The 23,964-nt window shown below is 39.3% G+C and overlaps 1 protein-coding gene across 4 annotated transcripts; it reads right to left on the bottom strand.

Annotated features, from left to right (window-relative positions):
• Positions 1 to 23,337, bottom strand: srfa (serum response factor a). 4 transcript variants are annotated; one of them, XM_077227020.1, is made up of 8 exons: positions 22,316 to 23,119; positions 19,856 to 20,122; positions 10,761 to 11,025; positions 9,007 to 9,204; positions 8,198 to 8,299; positions 7,306 to 7,497; positions 7,055 to 7,131; positions 1 to 2,853 (listed from the first exon to the last, which is right to left on the bottom strand). In XM_077227020.1, the coding sequence occupies exons 1-8, from the start codon at positions 22,763 to 22,765 to the stop codon at positions 2,764 to 2,766; spliced, it is 1,641 nt and encodes a 546-aa protein (XP_077083135.1). In that variant the 5' UTR covers positions 22,766 to 23,119; the 3' UTR covers positions 1 to 2,763. The 4 variants fall into 4 exon arrangements, with proteins under 4 accessions (XP_077083135.1, XP_077083136.1, XP_077083137.1 ...); XM_077227021.1 differs by having other exon boundaries at positions 7,039 to 7,131; positions 22,316 to 23,104; XM_077227022.1 differs by lacking the exon at positions 9,007 to 9,204 and having other exon boundaries at positions 22,316 to 23,337.
• Positions 23,338 to 23,964: the final 627 nt, after the last annotated feature.

The raw sequence follows: 23,964 nt of genomic DNA, 5'->3' as shown, positions 1-23,964 counted from the left end.
TAAAATTATTCTCAAATCTTTCTTTTATTACAAAAGAAAGCGCTATACATAATTACAGCATTTCTTTTACAAGTATGCTTTAGTGGTTAAAATAGATTTCACTTTCAACTGGTGTACTGTCAACTTAAATTTTAATCAAATTAATACATTTTACTCATGTAATACAAAAACAAACCAACAACCTAATAAAACAAACCTAATTCTTCAGAAAATGGCACTGTAGAAGATAATGAACATAATAAAGCAAACGTTTCATCCACAACTGGTTACGTTCTGCTAAAGGAAAGGGGGAAAACAAGATGCCGTGCTTCACATTTAAACTAATATATACAGTCCACTGAATATATCCAGGGTGCAGAAACATTTTCATTTCAAATGCAGCCGTATGAGCTCCTTAAAGTAGGAAATCAGATTATGTACAATGAGGGCCATACACAGGGGTACATTCAACACTTTCCTCTAGTGTCACACACTTCCACAATATAACAGCCGATAAAACACCATCAAACACCCACGTCATATTTCACTCGAGAAAATGAAACAATAGTACTTCGCATTAAGTAAAAAAAAATCTCATTGTGAAAATATTTCGTGATAAGTGTAGATTTTCCTAAATGTGATTATTACTAAGTGTAATACATTTAAAAAAAAACATTTTCATGAATTAAAAGCTGTTCAACAAATACTTAGACAATGCCTAAACACCTTTTAATTTAACATCTTACAGATCGATTATGTTGTTGCATCAGAAATGAGCAAAAATGTGGTTAATTGTAATGGAAATGTCCAAAATATCTCCTTCTGGTTGCGTAGTGAAATATGACCTGGCAAGTTCTTGAAGGGATTCACTCAAAAACATCATAATGGAAATCAACAACTCAAGAAATTTCCCCCTGGATTTAAAACGCATTAATACTGAATAAAACAATCAAACACTTTTGTTCTGGTCTCTTTATAAATCCCACACGCTGTTTCCCCCCCATTCTTTCTTCAGCTTACACTGGTCAAAAAACAAAAACAAAAAAAAAACACAAAAAAACAGTCACCATGTGCTCGGGTCCACAAACCGAAAATCCACGAAAGGAAGAGAACCCGTCGGTCCTGAAACTCTCGGTATTGCTGTGGTCCATTTAGATCCATTACGAGGAAGCAAGGCTTTATTTCTCGAAGCTTGCGGTGTGTGGAGGACGATGTGGGAGCGGAGATGTCAACGCTGCTTTAAACATCTGCAAACGCATATACAAGCACACATCTTCCACATATACAGCCCTTTGGACGTTTCAATCAATCAAATATTTGGAAGAAGAAAAAAAACAATTAAGTGATAAAAATAAGAAAAGAAAAATCACATACAATATTAATATGTGGATGCACGACGTATAAACCGTTAAACTAAATTGTATTTAATTTAAGCTAATTCAGTGAAAATAACAGTTGTTTTGAACAGAACTTGTACCTAATATAGCAGATCCATCACATGTTTGATTATTTTGGTGAACTAAAGCCGTGATCAGCGGAGACTGTCCGTTTATTCACCTGTGAATCTGCAGCACCGGCGTTTACGGTACGTTGTCATGCAGTGCAAACGTGAGTCAGTGTTTTTCTGTTACAGCATCATTAACAAGTGGCTAAAGCTTGAGTTTGCCTGAAGCCTTTAAGCAGAAAAGCTGACTTGCCTGGACTCATCCAGCTATCCACGTGTACAGTACAGTTTGGCACAGCATCACAACATGAACGACGAGCCATCTTTCCAGACATTGTTATACCATTGATCATGTCTAAATCCAAATTGTAGCAGCATATTAAAACAATCGGATCATTTTAAGATATCGTAAAACTGCTAATTGAGTAACAAAGGCCATTCAGGATGTGATGAGGGCGAAAAATGATATTTTTTTAGACACGATGTTTAAGAAATGATGTACTACAGTGGTGTTCAAACTGTGTTGATGGCAGTGCAAGAGTATCCAGCATTATTTTGAGGGCAAGTTTACTCGTTATTTCACCCTCATTTCTTTCCAAACCTGCAGAATCATGATGCTTAGAAATTGGTGCTCTTTAGCTCTAAAAATGAAAAGCTTGAAGCTTGACCAGTCACCATGTAATTAAATGGAGAGAAGGTCGGACAATGCAAAATAACTGTTAAAAAGCTTTGAAATGACATGAAGTTTGGAAAAAGATTTGGTGAAGCATTCCCTAATGACACATGATCAGCCATTAAAAATGCACCGAACAAAGTTCACAACAAAACTCCTTTTTTTTTTTACCTCAAACGATTGAGATCTTAAAAGCGATCTCAAAAATGAATGATGAATCAGATCAGATGAGGCATTCCCAAAAGAAAGAAAGAAAGATTCAACTGAAGATACTTCAACTGTGGTACCGGAAACAGGATTGAATCTTTACTGAAAGTGAACATAATCATATACCACTGTCCAACATCAGAGTCTTTCGGCAGAAAGGTGAACACCCAGCAGTGATAGTGCAGACGTCTCTTTGAAATCCTGAAGTGAAGTTGCGTGTCTGTGTATAAATGTGAACCAAAAATGATCTATTATCTCACTACCTACCAAAATGAGTCCATGAGGAGACGCAATCATCCTTCAAGCGTCCTGTTACACCTCAGTATTCCTGTGTGTATGGGTTTATGAAGCCCACGCAGCAAGGCAGTAATAAATACAATGGCAGTCTGATTGCATGGCATGAGTGATCCCTGGAATATCAGTGTGAGTGAACAGTCACACTGGCCTCGCGTCTCATGGGTCAGTCTCCTTTGGGATTGTCCATGTTAACCACCCGCAGCTCCGTGAGCGTGGCACCGCTGCTGCCCGTGGGCTGCTGGTTTATCAACATCTGCAACAACAGAAGCAAAGCTGTGAGAATGATTGCATGTTCTTATGCATCTTCATAAGCTGAAAGTGAATAACACTTTCCTGGCTGTCAATCATACTGTTATCTATAACTGTGTTTCAGTGTCAAATTAAAAACAGCGGTTACATTGTTTTGAGAAAAGTCAAAACAAAAATGTTTTGTGTTATGAGAATGCCAAAACATTACAATAGTAAAGGTGCAATGTTTGGAAAATAAAGGCATTTCGTTACAAGAATAAAAGTGTTTTGAGAACAATCTTGTAACGTTACAGGAACAAAGACGTAATGTTACGAGAATAAAGACGTAACATTACAAAAAATAAAGGCATAATGTTACGAAAATATAAAAATGTAACATTACAAGAATAAAGGCGTTACAAAAACATGAGAGAAAAATCATAATATTATGAGATGGAAAAAAATCATGACATTACAAAAAAAAAAGTCACAAATTATATGAGAGCAAAGGCATAATGTTACAAGAAAAATGTAACATTACAAGAATAAAGCCCTAATGTTACAAGAATAATGGCATTGTGTAAAAAAGTAACATTGCAAGAATAAAGGCATAATGTTATGAAATATAAAAATGTAACATTACAAGAATAAAGGCATAATGTTACGAAATATAAAAATGTAACATTACAAGAATAAAGGCATAATGTTACGAAATATAAAAATGTAACATTACAAGAATAAAGGCATAATGTTACGAAATATAAAAATGTAACATTACAAGAATAAAGGCATAATGTTACAGAAATATAAAATGTAACATAAGAATAAAGGCATAATGTTACGAAATATAAAAATGTAACATTACAAGAATAAAGCCATAATGTTACAAAATATAAAAATGTAACATTACAAGAATAAAGGCATAATGTTATGAAATATAAAAATGTAACATTACAAGAATAAAGGCATAATGTTACGAAATATAAAAATGTAACATTACAAGAATAAAGGCATAATCTTACAAAATATAAAAATGTAACTACAAGAATAAAGGCATAATGTTACGGAAATATAAAAATGTAACATTACAAGAATAAAGCCATAATGTTACAAAATATAAAAATGTAACATTACAAGAATAAAGGCATAATCTTACAAAATATAAAAATGTAACTACAAGAATAAAGGCATAATGTTACGGAAATATAAAAATGTAACATTACAAGAATAAAGGTGTCACGATGTGGGTTTGTGTCCTGTCATGTTCTTTGGTTCCCTGTCTTGTTCATTAGTTTTCCCAGGTGTTTCTGATTTTCCCACGCCCCCTTGTTATCCTGTTAGCTCGTTTGTCCCTGATTATTTAAGCCCTATGTTCCTGCCCTGTCTTTGTGAGTTGTTGAATGTATGATAGATGTTAACGTTGGTTATTTCTGTATCCTTGAGTCCTGTTTCTGAGTCTTTGAATCCTGTTCCTGTCTAAGTTTGTTAATAAAGCCACACTGCGTCTGGATCCAGCCTCATCGCTATTTCTAAAGCACTACGTTACAGAACAACTCACCACGAAATGGATCCAGCAGTTGTCAGCAACCGGGCTCTGGGAGAATACCTGTCGACGTTATTGCAAGAGGGCCAGTCCGTCCAAAGGTACGCGAAGGATTTTCTGTCCATTTGCCATCTGGGAGCGCTAGATGAGATCCAGCTCATGGACCTGTTTTGGAACGGGCTGGATTATAAGATCGCTCGATGGATGCCGAGGGATCTTACTGAATGGACTCTTGACCGGTATATTGCTCAGGCTTGCTCCTTGGATGATCTCTTCTCGATTACGGGCTTGTTCTACTCGACACCTGCCGGGCTCTCGTCGCCTCTCGTAAGCCCAACCGAGGCCGCGCTTCACGTGAGCCCCGACGAGCATGCATTTCACGTGAGCCCCGACGAGCATGCATTTCACGTGAGCCCCGACGAGCATGCATTTCACGTGAGCCCCGACGAGCATGCATTTCACGTGAGCCCCGACGAGCATGCATTTCACGTGAGCCCCGACGAGCATGCATTTCACGTGAGCCCCGACGAGCATGCATTTCACGTGAGCCCCGACGAGCCCGCACTTCTCGTCTGCGCCGCCGAGTCAAGTGCCGCCGAGCCAGGTGCCGCCGAGCCAAGTGAGTCAAATGCCGCCGAGCCAAGTGAGTCAAATGCCGCCGAGTCAAGTGCCGCCGAGCCAAGTGAGTCAAGTGCCACCGAGTCTACCGAGTCAAGTGAGTCAACTGCCGAGTCAAGTGCCACCGAGTCAAGTGAGTCAAAACCCGAGTCAAGTGAGTCAATTCCCGAGTCAAGTGAGTCAATTCCCGAGTCAAGTGAGTCAATTCCCGAGTCAAGTGAGTCAATTCCCGAGTCAAGTGAGTCAATTCCCGAGTCAAGTGAGTCAATTCCCGAGTCAAGTGAATCAAGTGCCGAGTCAAGTGAGTCAACTGCCGAGTCAAGTGCCGCCGAATCAAGTGAGTCAAGTGCCGCCGATTCAAGTGAGTCAAGTGCCGCCGATTCAAGTGAGTCAAGTGCCGCCCGATTCAAGTGAGTCAAGTGCCGCCGATTCAAGTGAGTCAAGTGCCGCCGAGTCAAGTGAGTCAAGTGCAAGTGAGTCAAGTGCAAGTGAGTCAAGTGCAAGTGAGTCAAGTGCAAGTGAGTCAAGTGCCGCCGAGTCAAGTGAGTCGAGTTCCAAGTCAAGTGAATCCAGCCAAGTGAAAGTTTCAAGCCCAGTGAAGCGCCGTCGCAGGAGGAGGAGGACTCGTTTTGCTTGCCAGGCTCCGGAGTGCGTTCCCAGATGCCTCGCCCTGCCGGCCCCGCCTCTGCGCCTCGCCCTGCCGGCCCCGCCTCTGCGCCTCGCCCTGCCGGCCCCGCCTCTGCGCCTCGCCCTGCCGGCCCCGCCTCTGCGCCTCGCCCTGCCTGCGCCCTTCAAGCTCCGGGAGGGCTTTCCTGAACCCGTGGATTTCCCCAAGTATTTTTTGAGGGGGGGCCAAGGGTCCGGTGAGGAGACCATGAGAGCTGCGCCGCCATGGTCGTCTGCAGGGGCTTCACCTCCATGGCCGCCATCACGTCCTGCTCCGCCCTGGCCTTCGCCTCGTCCTGCTCCGCCCTGGCCTTCGCCTCGTCCTGCTCCGCCCTGGCCTTCGCCTCGTCCTGCTCCACCCTGGCCTTCGCCTCGTCCTGCTCCACCCTGGCCTTCGCCTCGTCCTGCTCCACCCTGGCCTTCGGCCCAGTCTGGTCCGCCCACGCTCTGCGGCCCAGGCCCGCCTTGCCTAGGTCCAGGTCCCGTTCCCCTGCATGGGCCTGGCCCCCCATCCCTCCCCCAAGACCGCCCTCCTGGACTTTTGTTTGTTTTTTTTGGGCTTCAGGAGCCGCCCTTAGGGGGGGGGCTATGTCACGATGTGGGTTTGTGTCCTGTCATGTTCTTTGGTTCCCTGTCTTGTTCATTAGTTTTCCCAGGTGTTTCTGATTTTCCCACGCCCCCTTGTTATCCTGTTAGCTCGTTTGTCCCTGATTATTTAAGCCCTATGTTCCTGCCCTGTCTTTGTGAGTTGTTGAATGTATGATAGATGTTAACGTTGGTTATTTCTGTATCCTTGAGTCCTGTTTCTGAGTCTTTGAATCCTGTTCCTGTCTAAGTTTGTTAATAAAGCCACACTGCGTCTGGATCCAGCCTCATCGCTATTTCTAAAGCACTACGTTACAAAAGGCATAATGTTACAAAATATTAAAATGTAACTACAAGAATAAAGGCATAAATGCTAGGAGAACAAATGCATAATGTTACAAGAATAATGGCATTGTGTTACGGAAATATATATTTTTTACATTACAAGAATAAAGGCATTATATTATAAGCAAAAAGGCATTGTGGTACAAGAATAAAAATAAAACATTGTCATGACATTATGCCTTTACTCTTGGAATGTAATGTTTTGTTTTCTTGTAACAAAATGAATAAAGGCTTAATATTGTGAAGTATAAACATTGCAGGAAAGAAAAAAACAATATTACGTGATTCAAGAAAACAAATATTTTTCTCTATTAGCTAGAATGTTTCAGAAGCTTCTTTGACATACAAAAACCCAATAAACTTTTAGATACAATGCAGTTACATTTACAGAGAAAGCTGTAGAAGTAAAATGATATACTAGTGACCAAAAGTTTAATGTAAAGAAATGCTCACTGTTTTAATACATTACCGAATGAAGTGGAACGGCTGAAACGGGGATCTGTACAGTTCCTGGAGGTCCTGTGAGAAACATCTGAGGAACTGCACCTAAACATGACCAACAAACACAATAAAACACTTTTTAACAACAGAAATATGTTGCGCTAATGGAATTTCCATACTTAGAAGTTTTCCATATCGATATCAAAGACCATCTTTTCATTCGGCCAATTCTAACGAGACATTAATACACCAATATGCACATGCAACTGGCCGACTGACCTGAGTCCTGGGCTTGTGTGTGGGACACGTGCATCGCAGTGTGCGACTGTGGGAAGGTGTTGAGCACAGTTAGACCCCCGTCGGCTAGGCCAGAGGTGGATGTAGCATACATGACGTGCGCTCCAGGGTACATCATGTGACCCGCCACTGAAGAAGGCACTGAGGACGTGACTATAGTAGCAGTGTGACTTACTGTGGGAGAGCAGAAGAGACACAGATGATGTTTAACTGATTGACAGTAACAGGGTTCACACACACCTCGGTTAACTTTAAATTCAAGGACTTTCCAGGTCCAATACCCTCAAATTCAAGGACTTGATGTGGGGTCACATTTCAAGTGAGAGCAAGGTTACATCGTGTTATCTTGTAAGATACATTGTTACAGTTTTTTTTATGTGTTAAACACAAGCTTTTTTTTTTTTTCATTGATTTTTGGCCATATGACAGATCTAATATTCTATTTGTCGTATTTCTGTTTTGCATAAAACTAAAGAATATTCTGTACATCCTATACTGTAATTTAAAATGATCTGATATTAACTTTTGCATGAAACGTTGAGGTACCATCGTACAACCATCGACGTGAACGTCATGACAACGTACAACACAAAGTACCTCATGCGAGAAACACTTAACGTAGCGCGTAAATGCGCGTAACTAACGTAAATTAAGCAAGCTAGTATGCAAAGGACACGAAGTGTTGGCGAAATAACACAAGCAAATTTTTTCCAGAAAACCTCTCGCACAAAATGAATTCAAGCACTTGCTCTATGATCTATGCATGTTCATTTTGAAAAACTTTCCAGGGCCTTGAATTTTTTCCGCAGATTCACAAACTTTCAAGGGCCCGTGGGAAGCCTGCAGTGATGGAGTCAGGTGTGGCAGTGAGTACCGGCGGCGCTGCTGGAGGTCTGGCTGATCTCGGGACTGCTGTCACTGCTTTGAGGACTGGGGTGAACCTGGATGGCCTGTAACTGTTGAGGCATCGCACCACCTGACACACAGCAGCAGAAAATACCCACAGTACACCTTTAATACCAGGCATAATTACATGCATGAATGAACTGCACACCCGACAACTAAAACTATTTAAAATAGTTTATACAGTTAAACTTAAAAAATAGGAAGAAGCCAATATTACATGAAAAATTTTACCAAAAAAATTATTAATAAATAATAGTAATAATAATATATGTAAATAAAATGTAGAAATAGAGTCTCGCCGACTAACTGAAATAAAATAATTTAAGCTGAAGTACTAAAATCATTCAAACTAAAACTTATAAACTAACAAGTTATAATATAACCTATATGTAACTTATAAAATTAAATTAAAGCTAAATTGAAATATTTAAATGATCAAAAATGACAAGCACATAAAAACCTAAAACTAAATAAATAATACTAAAATAACATTGACACACAGTCTCACATCTGTCGATTACATGTTGCTTTAAAATGCAGTATTTGCAAAATTACATGAATTATAAACCATTATTGCTGATTTACTGTTTGTGAGTAAAATTAAATAAAACAAATGTCACATGTCGAACTCGTTACATTTAACTTAATGTTTCGAAGAATCCCTTATTTTTTGCATTAGTTTTGTTACTTGAAATGCCAAAAAAATTATTTAAGAAAGCTGTAGCATGCAAATGGTGAGTCCAGGGTGAGTCCACACACACACACACACACACTGACCTGTAAGCGAGACAGTGGCCGGCAGGCGGAAGAGCGTGGCCTGAGCAGCGGGTTGTGTGTGTGCGGGGACAGCAGAGGAGGTGGTGCTGGTGCTAGTCATGGCGTGGCTGTTTTGCGTCTGTGGACACTGTATGGCCAGAGAGTGTGTCTGCAGCTGACTGAGAGGAATAGTGTGTGTGCCAGGCGGGAGAGAAGCGCCTGCGGGACACACAGCGACAGCCTCAGCAAGCCACGCAGAACTCGCAGGTTCAAGGCCCAGTCACACCAAGCATTGTTTCCAATTCAATTACAAATTAAATACATTTCTTAAATATTTAAAGGTGTTAACTGTAATGTTACGCTGCAAAATGACAACTTGCTAAGGATTAAATTCATCCTAATTATTTAATGAATGAAGCACACAAAGCCCTAAAACGGATAATTCATCATCAAAGCCCAAAAACAGAATTAATCGGCATAACCGCAATTATTTTTTAGACAATTAATCGCCAGCCAAATTTCATAATCGTGACAGGCCTAATTGGAGGAAAAAAACGTCTACAGTGAATCAGTTTGAACAAATTCACAGTACTGGATTTATCATCTCGGGGATATTAAAATAAGCATATTTCAATAAACATCTTGATGCTCTCAAACTAGCGAGTCACGAGGCAAAATAAAAAAAATCATATCTTGAGTACTGTGTATGATCTTAGTCTTTGATGTAAATGTTTGATATGTGGGTCAATGACAAACAAGAATGTTTACGATCATGTTTTAAATTCTTAGTTTAAAATGTAATATTTATATTCATGTTGGTTTCATATGGTTTTATAGTATTTTCAAGGGAAAAAAAGAAATGATGTAACCATTAAGCAAAAGTCAATTTTTCTTGCACTTTTACTGGATGTGAAACTTTGAAAAAGTTTTAAAATATAGCTTTCTAAGTATTCTTTTTAAATATATTATGACACTGTAATGCCTTCAAAACCATCGAACATTAAGCCTTAAAACGTCTTCAAACTTTCTGGTCTGGCTTTCTCAAGTTAACTTCAAAGTTTGTCTTATTATACTTAATTAAATATCATTAGGTTGAGGAGATGCACCACATAAAAGTTTTACACCTGATCTACCCTTGCCTTGTCATAAAAAGGTCAAATTATCTGATATTGTAAGGGTCTAATTGTCCATGACACACTTTTTTAAGCTGTTTGCACCACATGAATGATTTGGCAGACAAAAGTTTTTTAAATTTTCCAAGAAAAAAACAAAACAAGATTATGCCAACCTACTTAAGGAGGGTTTCTTTTTATTAAGTTTCACTGCAATTTTTTATCTATCTAAAACTGATTTTTTACACACACACACGCACACACAGATACACGCACGCGCACACACACGCACACAAATAACTTTAACAACATAGAAACTTCCTGAATTGAATTTTAATGATTTTTGAATAATAAACGATAATTTCATGTAAATTGTCTAAATATATTGCCAGTTTCTCTATGATTCGATTGGTTTGTTGCATCGCTCTTGATGTGAATAGGCCTTTACACAGACGAAATCAGTAGGAAGCAGAATTCAAAGTGTGCAGACATGCAAGCAAGCCAATAAGTTCATGTGCATTAAAACACGACAACGTCATGCAAGCTGATGCAATGCATCATGCAACCCATCTGGAAAGTCAAATAAGAGTTAATCTGGACTAATCTGTAAAAGGAAGAAAAAACACTCATGCAACACAGGACTGACTGAACACTGGCCCGCACCTGGCATGAGTGTGAATCCTCCGGGCAGCTGCATCACGCCAGCGGGAGAGCTTTTGAGCACGGTGCCGTTCGCACTGGAGACGCACTGAGCGCTCATGGGCCAACAGGTGGTGCCGGACAGCGAGGGGACGCTGCTGTGAGTGTGTGTGTGTGTGTGCATGGCCACTGAGGAGGAGGAGGGAGAGGAAGACGCCGAAGACTGTGTGGTCGTGCTGTTGGTGCCTCCAGGTAAAGTGGCAGAAGTGAACGTGGGCTTCATCATTTCCTGCAACAACAAAGGCAGAGATGAAAAGATTTTAAGGAGCACAAATTTAGAGTGACAATTATTATTCTTTTTTTTTGTTTGTCAAAATGTAATATATGCACAAATCAGCATTTATTTGTTTATAAAAATAATACTGATACTAGTGCTAAAAGTCATTGGATAACTTCACTGATAAACTTTTAATAATTATATATATACACATATATATATATATATACACACACACACACACACTCACCTAAAGGATTATTAGGAACACCATACTAATACTGTGTTTGACCACCTTTCGCCTTCAGAACTGCCTTAATTCTACGTGGCATTGATTCAACAAGGTGCTGAAAGCATTTGTTTAGAAATGTTGGCCCATATTGATAGGATAGCATCTTGCAGTTGATGGAGATTTGTGGGATGCACATCCAGGGCACGAAGCTCCCGTTCCACCACATCCCAAAGATGCTCTATTGGGTTGAGATCTGGTGACTGTGGGGGCCATTTTAGTACAGTGAACTCATTGTCATGTTCAAGAAACCAATTTGAAATGATTCAAGCTTTGTGACATGGTGCATCATCCTGCTGGAAGTAGTCATCAGAGGATGGGTACATGGTGGTCATAAATGGACGGACATGGTCAGAAACAATGCTCAGGTAGGCCGTGGCATTTAAACGATGCCCAATTGGCACTAAGGGGCCTAAAGTGTGCCAAGAAAACATCCCCCACACCATTACACCACCACCAGCCTGCACAGTGGTAACAAGGCATGATGGATCCATGTTCTCATTCTGTTTACGCCAAATTCTGACTCTACCATGTGAATGTCTCTACAGAAATCGAGACTCGATTTTTCCAGTCTTCAACTGTCCAATTTTGGTGAGCTCTTGCAAATTGTAGCCTCTTTTTCCTATTTGTAGTGGAGATAAGTGGTACCCGGTGGGGTCTTCTGCTGTTGTAGCCCATCCGCCTCAAGGTTGTGCATGTTGTGGCTTCACAAATGCTTTGCTGCATACCTCGGTTGTAACGAGTGGTTATTTCAGTCAAAGTTGCTCTTCTATCAGCTTGAATCAGTCGGCCCATTCTCCTCTGACCTCTAGCATCAACAAGGTATTTTCGCCCACAGGACTGCCGCATACTGGATGTTTTTCCCTTTTCACACCATTCTTTGTAAACCCTAGAAATGGTTGTGCGTGAAAATTCCAGTAACTGAGCAAATTGTGAAATACTCAGACCGGCCCGTCTGGCACCAACAACCATGCCATGCTCAAAATTGCTTAAATCACCTTTCTTTCCCATTCTGACATTCAGTTTGGAGTCCAGGAGATTGTCTTGACCAGGACCACACCCCTAAATGCATTGAATCAACTGCCATGTGATTGGTTGATTAGATAATTGCATTAATGAGAAATTGAACAGGTGTTCCTAATAATCCTTTAGGTGAGTGCATATACACACACACACATACATATACACAGACACATACTAAATCCGTTTAATATTTTAAGTTAACTTGAGAGGTGGCATATTTGTGTGTGTAATCTGTGTGTGTGTGTGTGTGTGTGTGTGTGTGTGTGTGTGTGTGTGTGTGTGTGTGTGTGTGTGTGTGTGTGTGTGTGTGTGTGTGTGTGTGTAAATTATATATATATATATATATATATATATATATATATATATATATATATACACACACACACACACATTTAAAATCAATGCATAACAGATAAATAGTGAATAAATTGGAAAAAGTATGAATCAACCTAACATTTGTAACTATTTGAATGCATTTTACTTAATTATACATTAAATAATTATATAAGCATTATATAATATATAATTTTAATTTATATAATATATAAAGCATTATATAATAAATATACACATAATGTCCAAAAATATATTATATAAGTTAACAGCATTCTATGAGTGAAGTCTTTGCTCATGGATAATTATGTTTGAGTAATTATGCAAACTGTTTTGTGACAAAAAGCAGAAACATTTATACATTACATAATGTAATAATGCCTATTTGTCAAATAACACTTCACAGATGAAAGGTACTTTATCTTTTTTTATTATTTGGAACGGATTTATTTGAAACTCGATGGACACAAACCAAAATATAGGACTATTCATAACTAAATGAATAAGAAGTCTGGAATCACTTTCATAATGCGAACGAAAACATCTAAAACTTAAAAAAAAAAAATCTTTTGTGGTCCACAGAAGAAAGACGACATAATCATATATCATTAATTTCATGTCACAGAGTTTTCCTGTGGTGGACCAGGAGTGATTGATCGCAGCAGAGCCTGTGGCAACAACTGCGTGTGATAAAGGCAATTGTGTCATGGCTATCCCGAGAACGGCAGCTGCCTTCACAGGAAAACAGGTGTCCACACAGCGAGAGAGAGCACTGCTATTTCAGGCAGCTCTCAACAAAACCCACCAAATGGACGACGGATATGGGAGCCGAAAAGCATTTTCTCTTTGCCATCAAAAGGAGGGTACAAGAAGACACAACAAACAGCCAAACTGAGCTTGACTGAGAGACTAGAGCAGATCTGATCTGGATTTAGACAATCAATTAACCATGAACGTTTTACGAATCTTGATACCAATTTTGATACAACAGCAAAACTGAATATGAAGTAAGCATTGTTAAACATTAAAATAGAATCAAATTGGTACAGGAATAATATTAAGAAGCCTTTTCTCTTAATATTGAAGTTTATTTCATCGTAAAAGTCCCCCTGTGGTGAAAATCAAGTTTTTAAATGTTGTTTATAAGTCTATGTGGTGTTTTTAATATGCTTTAAGACAAATCATGTGCAAATTCATAAATCAACACCATTGCTATTATTATCATTGCTATTAAGGAGTATTTTCTCCTTAAAACTGCGGTGAAAAAAAGACAGTCTCAAAATAACGGTTTGAAATCGCTGGTGTTTCGTCACAAACTACCTTGTAACCAATCAGATCAGGGGACTTTAACAACGCTATATACGTTGGAATACATGGTCCATAATTCGATCTGAATGCAATGATACGATGTCCTACCTGACATCACACATCATCAGCACCTTCGGTAAGGTTAGGGCTGGGTATAGAGTTCGATATTCACCAACCGAATTGCCTCGATACTATCGAGTATCAAAAAATGTCTTGTCGTTCAGTACCAAATTTCGATACCCAAGGGGTTAACTCGTCAACATCAGCCAATAAGCTCTAAAAACATTAGTTTACGCCCAGAGACGTGGCTCACGTGAGGCTTTAGTGTGTAAGCATCCCAACACCCATAGATGTAAAAGATCGAAAGTATGGCTACATTTCACCAGGCTCGATGCAAACAGCATGCAATGCAATATTTGCGGCAAAATAATAACGGCCAAGACAGGCTACACGACAAATCTGATGAAGTACTTGACAGTGCAGGAAATCAGTTTACCCACCACGAGTCCTCCTCCAAAACTACTGATGAAGGCAGCGCTATGATGGGACTCCGACGGGTAAGATTAACGTTTAGCAAACAAACAAACAAAATCTGCTAACTTGTAGTGGTACATGCTTGTGTAATAGTTAAGTTAACGTTTCTGTGCGCGGTGACTTATGCTGCCTTCACGTGCTATCGGAATTATCGTAAATGCTGGTTAAAAAATTGGATATGAACGCCCTCTCAAGTCAAAATATCAATGAAATGAGCTCATGATCATGACTTGGGAAGTAGGAAATTTGTAACGTTAGATATTGTTTGGATGTATGGCTATTGATAGCTAGCTAAATCGATGCTAAAAATGCTTTAAGTTTGACAGTAACTGATCCAAGTTTAATTCACATTAAACTAGTTATCTTGTTAAAGTGCTTATACTTAAGGTTGGCTGCATTACCGATTTATTGTTTGTTTTTCCCCTCTTCACATTAATGTTATAGCCTCTGCCCCTGTCGATCCTGGCATGAGGAGACCATCGAGTGTCAAACCGTTCACACTGGCAAAAAAGAAATAAGGAAAAATGATGGAGGAAAGCCAAGATGAGTGCCACAGGTTTGCTGTGTTTTTCTACAGTGGAGGTAAGTAATCTGTAAGTGGTGTTGTTACAACTTTACTGTTAAGGTTGTTGGCCAGGTGTCTAGGTAATCACTTAAGTTAGCATAGATAATGTTTGTGACCTTTTATAGCAACAATGATAAAACAAGGCTATTTTTATGTTTTGTGTTCCAATGATGTCAACTATAGGGAGATAAGGGTCTTAAACCCCAGATATCAGTCCCATAGCCGAGACACGCACTCAAATACTCTCATATCTGCATGATGTGCAGTAGAGAAAGAAAACATCAAGAAAGAGTTACAAGATGTGAGGGATGTGGCTGTGACTGATGATGGCTGGACCACTACCTGACAGCATGCGCGTTTCCATTACATATTTGCGAAAAACTTTCGCAAAGTTTTTTTTTCTTCTAAATGTCGACAAAAAACTTCTGCGAAATTACAGCCGTTTCCATTAACCAATATTATGCGACTAAAACTTTTTTTTTTCTCATGCGATAAGTCATTCCAAAAATCACGGCGACGGATGTTGGTAGGTTTATTATATCCCAGCCACTGCACTGCCCATTATTATTAATCGAAAGGAGACGTATGCATGTTATCCAGTCATTAATGGTAAGGGAAGACCCTTATACTTGGAGCGGCTAGTGTTTCTGGGTGTTTCTCCCTCATTTCTGCTTCGAGGTCTTGATTGTGGCATTTCTTTGAGGTATAGAATCCTGTATTCCTGTAATTCTTTTGTCTTTTATGAATTTAATAAAGAACTCTGTCCCGTATTCTGTCCAAACACACCGCGTCATCTACGCCAGGTGACTGTAAATGTTCAAAAACTGTTTGCATTGCAGTTTTGCGAAATATTTCTTTTTTGAATTGCCCAAAAAACCACCTCATGCGAGCGTAAAAACTTTTTTTGTGATAAATGGGAGTTTTCACGAAAAATACGTGTTTCCATTAGGCACATTTTTAGGGCCCTATGAAATCAGTTTTATTTTTTCTCAAATTCCGTTTTTTTGGATTTATTTTTAGCCCTTTTGGATTTTTCGGATTTGCTTGTTTTCTTTTCACTTCTAAGCAGTATTGACTGTTAAATTCAGTTACACAAACTCACAATTCAGCTTTTTAATTTAAACTCTTAATATATTCAGCGAAGTACATTCAAAATTCTCCAAAATTCAGCCAAACCTTCAACAAATCTCTGGCCAAAAATAACAGTAACATGAAGGTAACAGTTACAAGGTAGGTTTGATGAATATCAAATTAAAGATTAAATGCAGACATGCTGCAGGGAGACAGAAACATTGAAACAACGATATGTGCTTGACAGAAAGCCAACACAATGACATTAAAACCACTTTTCCTAAAGTAAAAAATTCTTTATAACTACTTGCATACATTTATTCTTTCAAGCAGACATATTTTTTTTTATGAATTAAATATAATTAATCCTTAAAGCTATTAACAAACAGTGAATGCTTTTCTCTTTTTCTTTTAATGCTTGACCAATTTTAAGGACACGGGCCGCATTACGTTTATTACCCACTGTCACTTTAAGACGTCGGATCATGTCCAATGACCTGCGGATCCAATTGCACTGATGCACATCCGATACACTCACAACTGTTTAAGACATAGCCGACATAGTTTACGTGAATACTCTCCAAAACGGATATTTAGACATAATGTTGTGTGTATTTGTCTATTTAGACACGAAAGAGAGCTCAATTCAGTACTCGCGCTCTGTATAGGTGTCTATTGTGCATGGCTGCACGCTTCGGGTTGGGTGTGTGCGCACAGAAAACCGTACCGAATAGAGCTCTTTTTTGCATCATCACTCTTATTCAGATCGCCTGCTCTACTCATTCTCCCAGACGTTTACATTTTTTTAACGTTTTATGAGACCGCTGGTTAGATCAGCACGTTACAGTATACAAATGGACGCATCTACCACAAACGCAGCCACCGTTAGCTTATCAGAAGCCACTCGCTTCGACATTTTTTTCCCTACGCGTGAATGTGAGGTCGTATGGTTACTAGGCAACATGTTTAACAATGCCATTTGGCCACGGTTTAGGTAGAGACCTTTCTACGTTTGTTGATTTAAACTGAAAAATGAGAAGGAAGTAAAAAAAATTTAGTTTATTTAATATGTCAACAAAATATATGCAAATTCCGCGTGTATAAGAGAATTCCGTTTTCATGTGTAAATTCCGTGATTCCGTCCGCGTTTTCTGCATCACGGAAATCATAGGGCCCTACATTTTCAATTCGCAAATTCAATTTGCTCAATTTGAAGGGTAATGGAAACGCGGCTAGTGTCAGTCCACTGTGGGAGAGAGGGATCCATGAAAGAGAAAGTCCTACATACACATGACATGATCCCAGACAGGGGAAATTGCAGCAGAAGAGATTCAATATAAAAGGACAGAGTAGTTGCGGTTACAGTAGATAGTGCAGCAAACATTGAAGCAATAAAAAAATACAGCGCATGGCAATTGAAGTAAGAACAAAGACCACTATCAGCAGCTCTACAGAGAAGATTCAGGCTTTCAGATTACTTCCATCTGCGCCGTCCTCAGTGAGTCCAGTAGTCCGGCGGTGGGACATTAGGGATACTCTGCCAATGCTTTCGGATTTGGCAACAAGGTATCTCAGTTTGCAAGCATCATCTACATTTTCTACTGCTGGTGACATTATCAGTCAGAAACGGGCTTGAACTGCTGAGTGCTAGCCTCACATTCTGACTTGAAACTGTTCATTTTGCACTAGGCTATTTGAACTTTATTAAATCTATTTGCACTGTTTTATGCAATTTTGTTCCTTTGTGCTTTTTTGTTCCTTTGTGCACTAGCTCAGAAGACAAGTCTTTAAGTCTGTAAAATAAATCAGCAAACTGGAAACATAAAACCAATTTTTTTTTGAGACAACTAAACCAAAAAACCCTGCCCAAACTGAGACAAAGAAAATGATCTTGTGCATGTTTGTGACCAAAAACCCCTGAAATTATCTGCTAAAAGCATTGTCTATCTGAGATTTGATGTGAAAGGAGGATCCCATTCCCATGATGACTTTTCAAAACATGGACCATCTGATGAGCTTGTCATAAGCTCAACAAGTTGAGGATCTGCTTTAAGCAATATTTTAAACAGAGGTTTGGTTTTCTCATTCTGCATGCTCACTCACTACTTGCCCTAAATCAGTAGAGAAAAGGGGGGGATATGTCATCCAAATTTGAAAACAGCTGCAGCTTATACGGAATGTGATCAGCCATGAGCCAAGAAAGTGTACTGGAAAAACCAGACTATATAAGGACATGTAGACAGCATCTAATCCTTATCAATGAGAGTTGGACATTGTGAATAATAGGCACTGCGATGCAAAGACGTGCTCGGGGTGACGCAAATGTTCTTAAATGTGGGCAAAACTGGTATTTGCATGATAAATATTGATAGACGAAAAAAGGTTTTGGGTAAAAGTCGTGCATGTCTGATTTCTTTCAACGTTAAAACAAGCTATTGTAGTCTGGAAAACTGAGACCTACAAAGGTCAAGAAACACAGGAACTGGAAAAGGTTCCACTTAAAATGAAACTCAAATGATGGACCATGCTATGGAACCATAAAGGATGATTCGTATTTAGATTCGATTTCAGTCAACTAATCCATCAACCAACTAGTCTGAGACTAATCTTGACTAAACTAGATTAATGAGGTCAACTAGAATGTTTTAGATTTTCTTCTTTAAACTTCAAATTGGACGTAAATCTGTCAAGCCACGTGTCACAAATCAAGTTTTCTACCAACTTTCAAAACAAATTAGGGCTGCACGATTAATCGCAATTTACATGAAATCGCACTTAAGCCGATTTGGCTTATCGCGATTATGAAATCGCAAATGCTGCGATAATTTTTTATGTGCAGCTTGTCATTGATGTACAGCTCTGTGAACGTTGCTCCATCTGAAAGCACTGTGAGTTTGAGTCGCTTGTAACGTGCATTTTTAAAAAGCAACACGCGCCAATACATCTTTCCAAACATGAGAAGCATTTATGAGCCTCTCGTCTAACTAAAGACAACATTTAATAAGATGCTTTTACTCCAAACTCACTTCATAACGACAGTTGAGCATCCTTCTGTGAGATGATGTGGCTTCTTACAGAGAATAAGGCAGTTGCGTGTTTATAAGTCATGTTTAATCAAACAAAGCGTTTCAATCTTCTGTTTATTCAGCTACAGCGATAGTGATTTCCTGGAATGATGTGCGTTATTGTATTTCTGCAGCGGGGCGTATTTGGCGTGTCTGCGTTAGAGCGCCCTCCGGTGTTCAGATGGAGCAGCGTTTACTACCGATCAGCCGCACTGCTCTGACAAGCTGCGCATTAAATAATCGCAGCCTTTGCCAAATCACATGCGGTTTCATTGCGATTAATCGTGCAGCCCTAAAACAATGTTGAGACTGTAGTGCTCCGTCCACCACAATGCGTCTTAAGTGAACAAACTAAAAGTGTCTAGTCTGCGCAATTTGTTAAGTAGTGTGTCCTGATCATTCTTAAGATGATGTATCAAATGAACAAGCTAACTTTTTACAACCAACTTTCACGTTTCTACCAACTACTACATTTCCAAGATCTCAAGACCCACTATGCTCCTAAGTGAACACCGCTTACAAAAACGTCTAGACTGTGTCTCGTGAACAACAGTTCTAAACAAGTGTAATTTTACAGAACTTACTTTTGACCAGCTAGTCGATTAGACAACTCACTGACTAGTAGATTGAAAATACGTAGTAGAAAAGCTGTACCTTTGGCTCTGTGAGACCATCGGCCTCTGAGACCTGGTAGGTGAGATCCGTCTCCTCGAATCCCGTGGCACTCATCCGCTGGTCTGTTGAAGGGTCCGTACGGGGTGGAGAATCAGGGGAGTTTAGGCAGGTCTGGATGAGGGCTTTACCCGTCTCACTGGTGATCATGGGCTGAAGTTTCCGCGTGGCAAATGTGTAGACGTGGCCTGTCTCACTGGCAACCAAGAGCAAAACTTGCGTCCCCGTTAAGGTGGACAGTTCGTAAGCCTGGGAATTGAGAAGAAAGCAAAAGAACAATAAGATCTTCTATTCTAAAGTGACGTTTACTTCACCATTAGACACTAATTTATAAGCACTGGTAAACTTGTGTTTTTTAACCTCAACTTTGATAGAGTGGACAATGATGATAATGTTGTGAAGTGTATGCGCCAAATAAATTCAACTGCACTTGTTTGACGCAATGCAGCTTTATTTGTGATTCTTGTGATTGTAATGAGGTAAGAAACGATGAAAAGAAGAATGAGAGGTGATGACAGCAGTCCAAGCAAAAGAGATAGAAGAATTGGTAAGAAGGGATTAACTGCAACTAATAAGTCAGTTACTAGAGAACCAACTTCAGGTTGTCATTACCCGACTTCTGCAACTAGGCCGGTTCTCAAGATATGCAAATGCATTAACAAAGTTTACCGCAGTGGTAACCTGATCAGTCATCTGGCCTATTTCTACTGAGACAGGAATGAATGACAATTGAGGGGGCAATGACAAATGAGTCAGAACAGATCTTCATCTAACTACCTTCAACTGAGACATGGAAGACATCAGAGTAGGGATATATGATAGTGTGATATAGTGGCGTGGTATAAACAGTGGTAAACTAGTATCAGTATAGAGTTATAGAACTAGTACTTGTAAAGTAGAAGTCTATAAATATAGTACTAGCATGTTAACTAGTATTGGCACAGTATAGTTTAAGACCAGTGTTAGTGAACTACATCAACAGAGCAGTATGACACAAGTATAGTTAGGCACTAGTATAAGTACAGCACAAGTATGGTGGTTTGGCACTATTAGTCTAGCCGTAAAGTACTAAAGAAGTCAACATTTGAAGTGGATCAAAAAAGTTAATCAAAGTTGTCCTAAGACAAGAACGAGTATTGTTTAAAATTCATGTATAACTTTGATGAAAGGTTTTGATCCACTTCAAATGTAGACTACTGTATTATGAATACAGTACTAACACAAATATAGTGGTATAGGATTAGTAAAGGTATAATGGTTCTAGTATCAGTATAGTTAGTAATGCAATTAGTACAGCACAATCAGTAAATGTATACAGTGCTAGTAATGCTACAGTACTAACATCTGAAAAATCATTTAGCACCAATAATGGAGCAATAACAACATGTTGATAAAGTCCTAACAGTTGTACCTAACTAGTGTATGGTGTTATAGCACCACGGTAAGTAAAGTAGTATAGTACTAGCATGTTAAGTTGTGTGTTACAGTATAGTCTAACACCAATGTTATAGTATTACTATGAACACAGTGGTATGGTACTAGTATCCGTGAAGTACTACTACAAGTACAGTACTAAATTATGTATAGTTTTATGGCACAAGTAATGGTATAATTGTACTAGTAACAGTATAGTATGAGTTATCAGTATAACACAATCAGTATATTGATACAAAGCTAGTAAAAATATAATAGGCCACTAGTACGAGGTGGTACTAGAATTGGTCGATTACTAGCAATAGCAAATTTAATTCAATTGTTACAGCACTAATAATGGTATGGTACTAGTGTGGTTCAATAGCTTCATCAATTAGTTACAAAGACACTATCAATAATACAAACTTAGTGTGAGAGAGATAGTATCAGTATAATAGTACATTAGTACATGACATGTATGGAAACTTTACTAGTATCAATAAATGGCAAATAAAAAAACAATAATAGCGGATCCAGTATTAATATGACTAATAGTTTAGCAGAAGTCACTATCATTATAGTGAATGCTGACAGTAGCATGGTACAATGCTAGTGTCAGTAAATTACATAGCCTATAGCCTAGTAGAACAAGTATTGACTAAGAATTAGTATCAGCTCATTGATACATTACAAGGATACAATTAAATAGTATAATGGTACTAGTATCAGTCCTGTGCTGTTATAAGTTGATATAGCACTAGTAGTGATATAGTACTAGCATTTCTACAATATTAGAATCACTATAATGATATTAATACTAGTTTTCTACAGTATTAGAATCAATGTAATGATATTAATACTAGTGGTACTAGTATTCCTACAGTATTAGAATCAGTGTAGTAATATTAATGCTAGTAGTGTTTAATACTTCAGTATATTAGTACAGCACCAGTAGTAGTTGTAGTACCAGTATTAGCATAGTGGTTTACCACTAGTATTGGTGTCGTACATGTTCTGGTTGAACGTTACCTTCTTCATAATGCCAGTCTTTCTCTTGCTGAAGGTCGTGTATCTCCTCAGCTTGTTGTCAATAAACTCCATCTTAATTTTAACCCGTCCTCGCGTTTTCTTGCCGGGTTTGGCACCCGCCACCCCGCTGGAAACTCCTCCATACCCCGCCGACAGTGCAGCGATAGCTCCCGAAGATCCCCCGACCTCCATCTCGCTCCTCTCCCGCTTCACTCCTCTCCTGTCCAGCACGGGACTCTCTTCATCATCCCCGGAGTCCGAGTCTCCATCAGAGCCGCTCAGCACTGCCTCGACCGACGGCCTGTCGTCGTATCTGCCCCCATCGGGCAGGTTCATGGAGGAGTTCACCGCCCCTAAAGCCCCAGATGTGCTGCCCACCTGTAGATGGGTCAAGCCTGTGCCGTTACCTGAGCGTCCAGCCCCCCTGGCCTTCCCGTTTCCCCCCAACATCTCCGAAACCCCGACCCGCTAGCAGCACCACTGCAGTCTGCGGTAGGTGTAACAGTTAGCAGATCAAACCCAGCAGATCTCTTCACTTGAAACCTAACTTACCCTGCATATGCTAGGCTAAGAAACATTAGCTCAATTTAATAAGCATACAACTCGGACTAAACGCGAGCTATCCTTAGTTTAATTTCTGAATGAAAGTCGTCTTGTAAACTACAAAAATAAACCTTTCAAAACTAGCCCTTTACGACCATCGTACAAAGTTTACAACGTATAGTTTCCGCCTACAGTCCATCAATCAAACCTCAACTGAACTTACGCCACATTTGGAAACGACGAATCGCGACCACACACTATACCTCCGCGAAAAGAACTAGTTACCAACAACAACGTCAATATCACGCTTGATATTTCCCGTCGAACACGTAAATTACGATATTTTGGGTGTGTAGAGATTTTAATCTTTTTTGGTAGAATATAAAGGATGATTCCGCGCTTATTTAGGGAATTTAACTCACGAGGACGTTCACCCAAAGATCTACTTTCCTCCATATAAAGCGAATCGATGTTTCCTTATATGGTGATGGCTGTCCATGTATGGTGAGTCACAGTGCTGCGCTGCGATTGGCTACGCAAACCGCTCCGACTTTGTGATTGGTTCAAATCTGATTTAGCCGACTGAAATGTCTTACGTCATACACCGCGAACTGGCTGTGCTTGGACCTTAGACCTGAACATAAATTTTAGCGGAATTTCTGGCGGGAAATGTGTGATAAGGTAAATTATTTTACTGTCTTTGAAAAGAAAAAACATGAGACTGACCTGTCAGATTTCAACTCTGTAAGAGCTGTGTAAATGATGCGATACTCCGTATAACCAGCAGATGAAGCTGTTACATTACCTATTGGTTTTAAAGTCACACTAAACTCTGGCTTTTAGCGTCTCACGCATTTAATTTGCTTACAACTAAAAAAAAAATGTACACATATATCAGTCGTCCATTTTAGACCTTGTACAAGCACCTTTTTTCTCTGACAATTACACTGTTATTGCTTTTATGATACACATGCTATCCTTCAGCTGGGTGTAAACAATAGTTTAACTTAAGAAAATCTTTTGAAATATCACCCTTACAAGCAATATTTTAAAAGTTTTGCATTGGAGCCCTGTAAATACAAACATTTTACACCAATATTACAATA

This window comes from Siphateles boraxobius, unplaced genomic scaffold (genome assembly GCF_051911475.1).
Source record: "Siphateles boraxobius isolate OS27281-9 unplaced genomic scaffold, OSU_SipBor_1 13, whole genome shotgun sequence".
NCBI lineage: Eukaryota > Metazoa > Chordata > Actinopteri > Cypriniformes > Leuciscidae > Siphateles > Siphateles boraxobius.
Note: the sequence above shows the minus strand (reverse complement) of the source record. Positions and strands in the feature narration are given on the sequence as shown.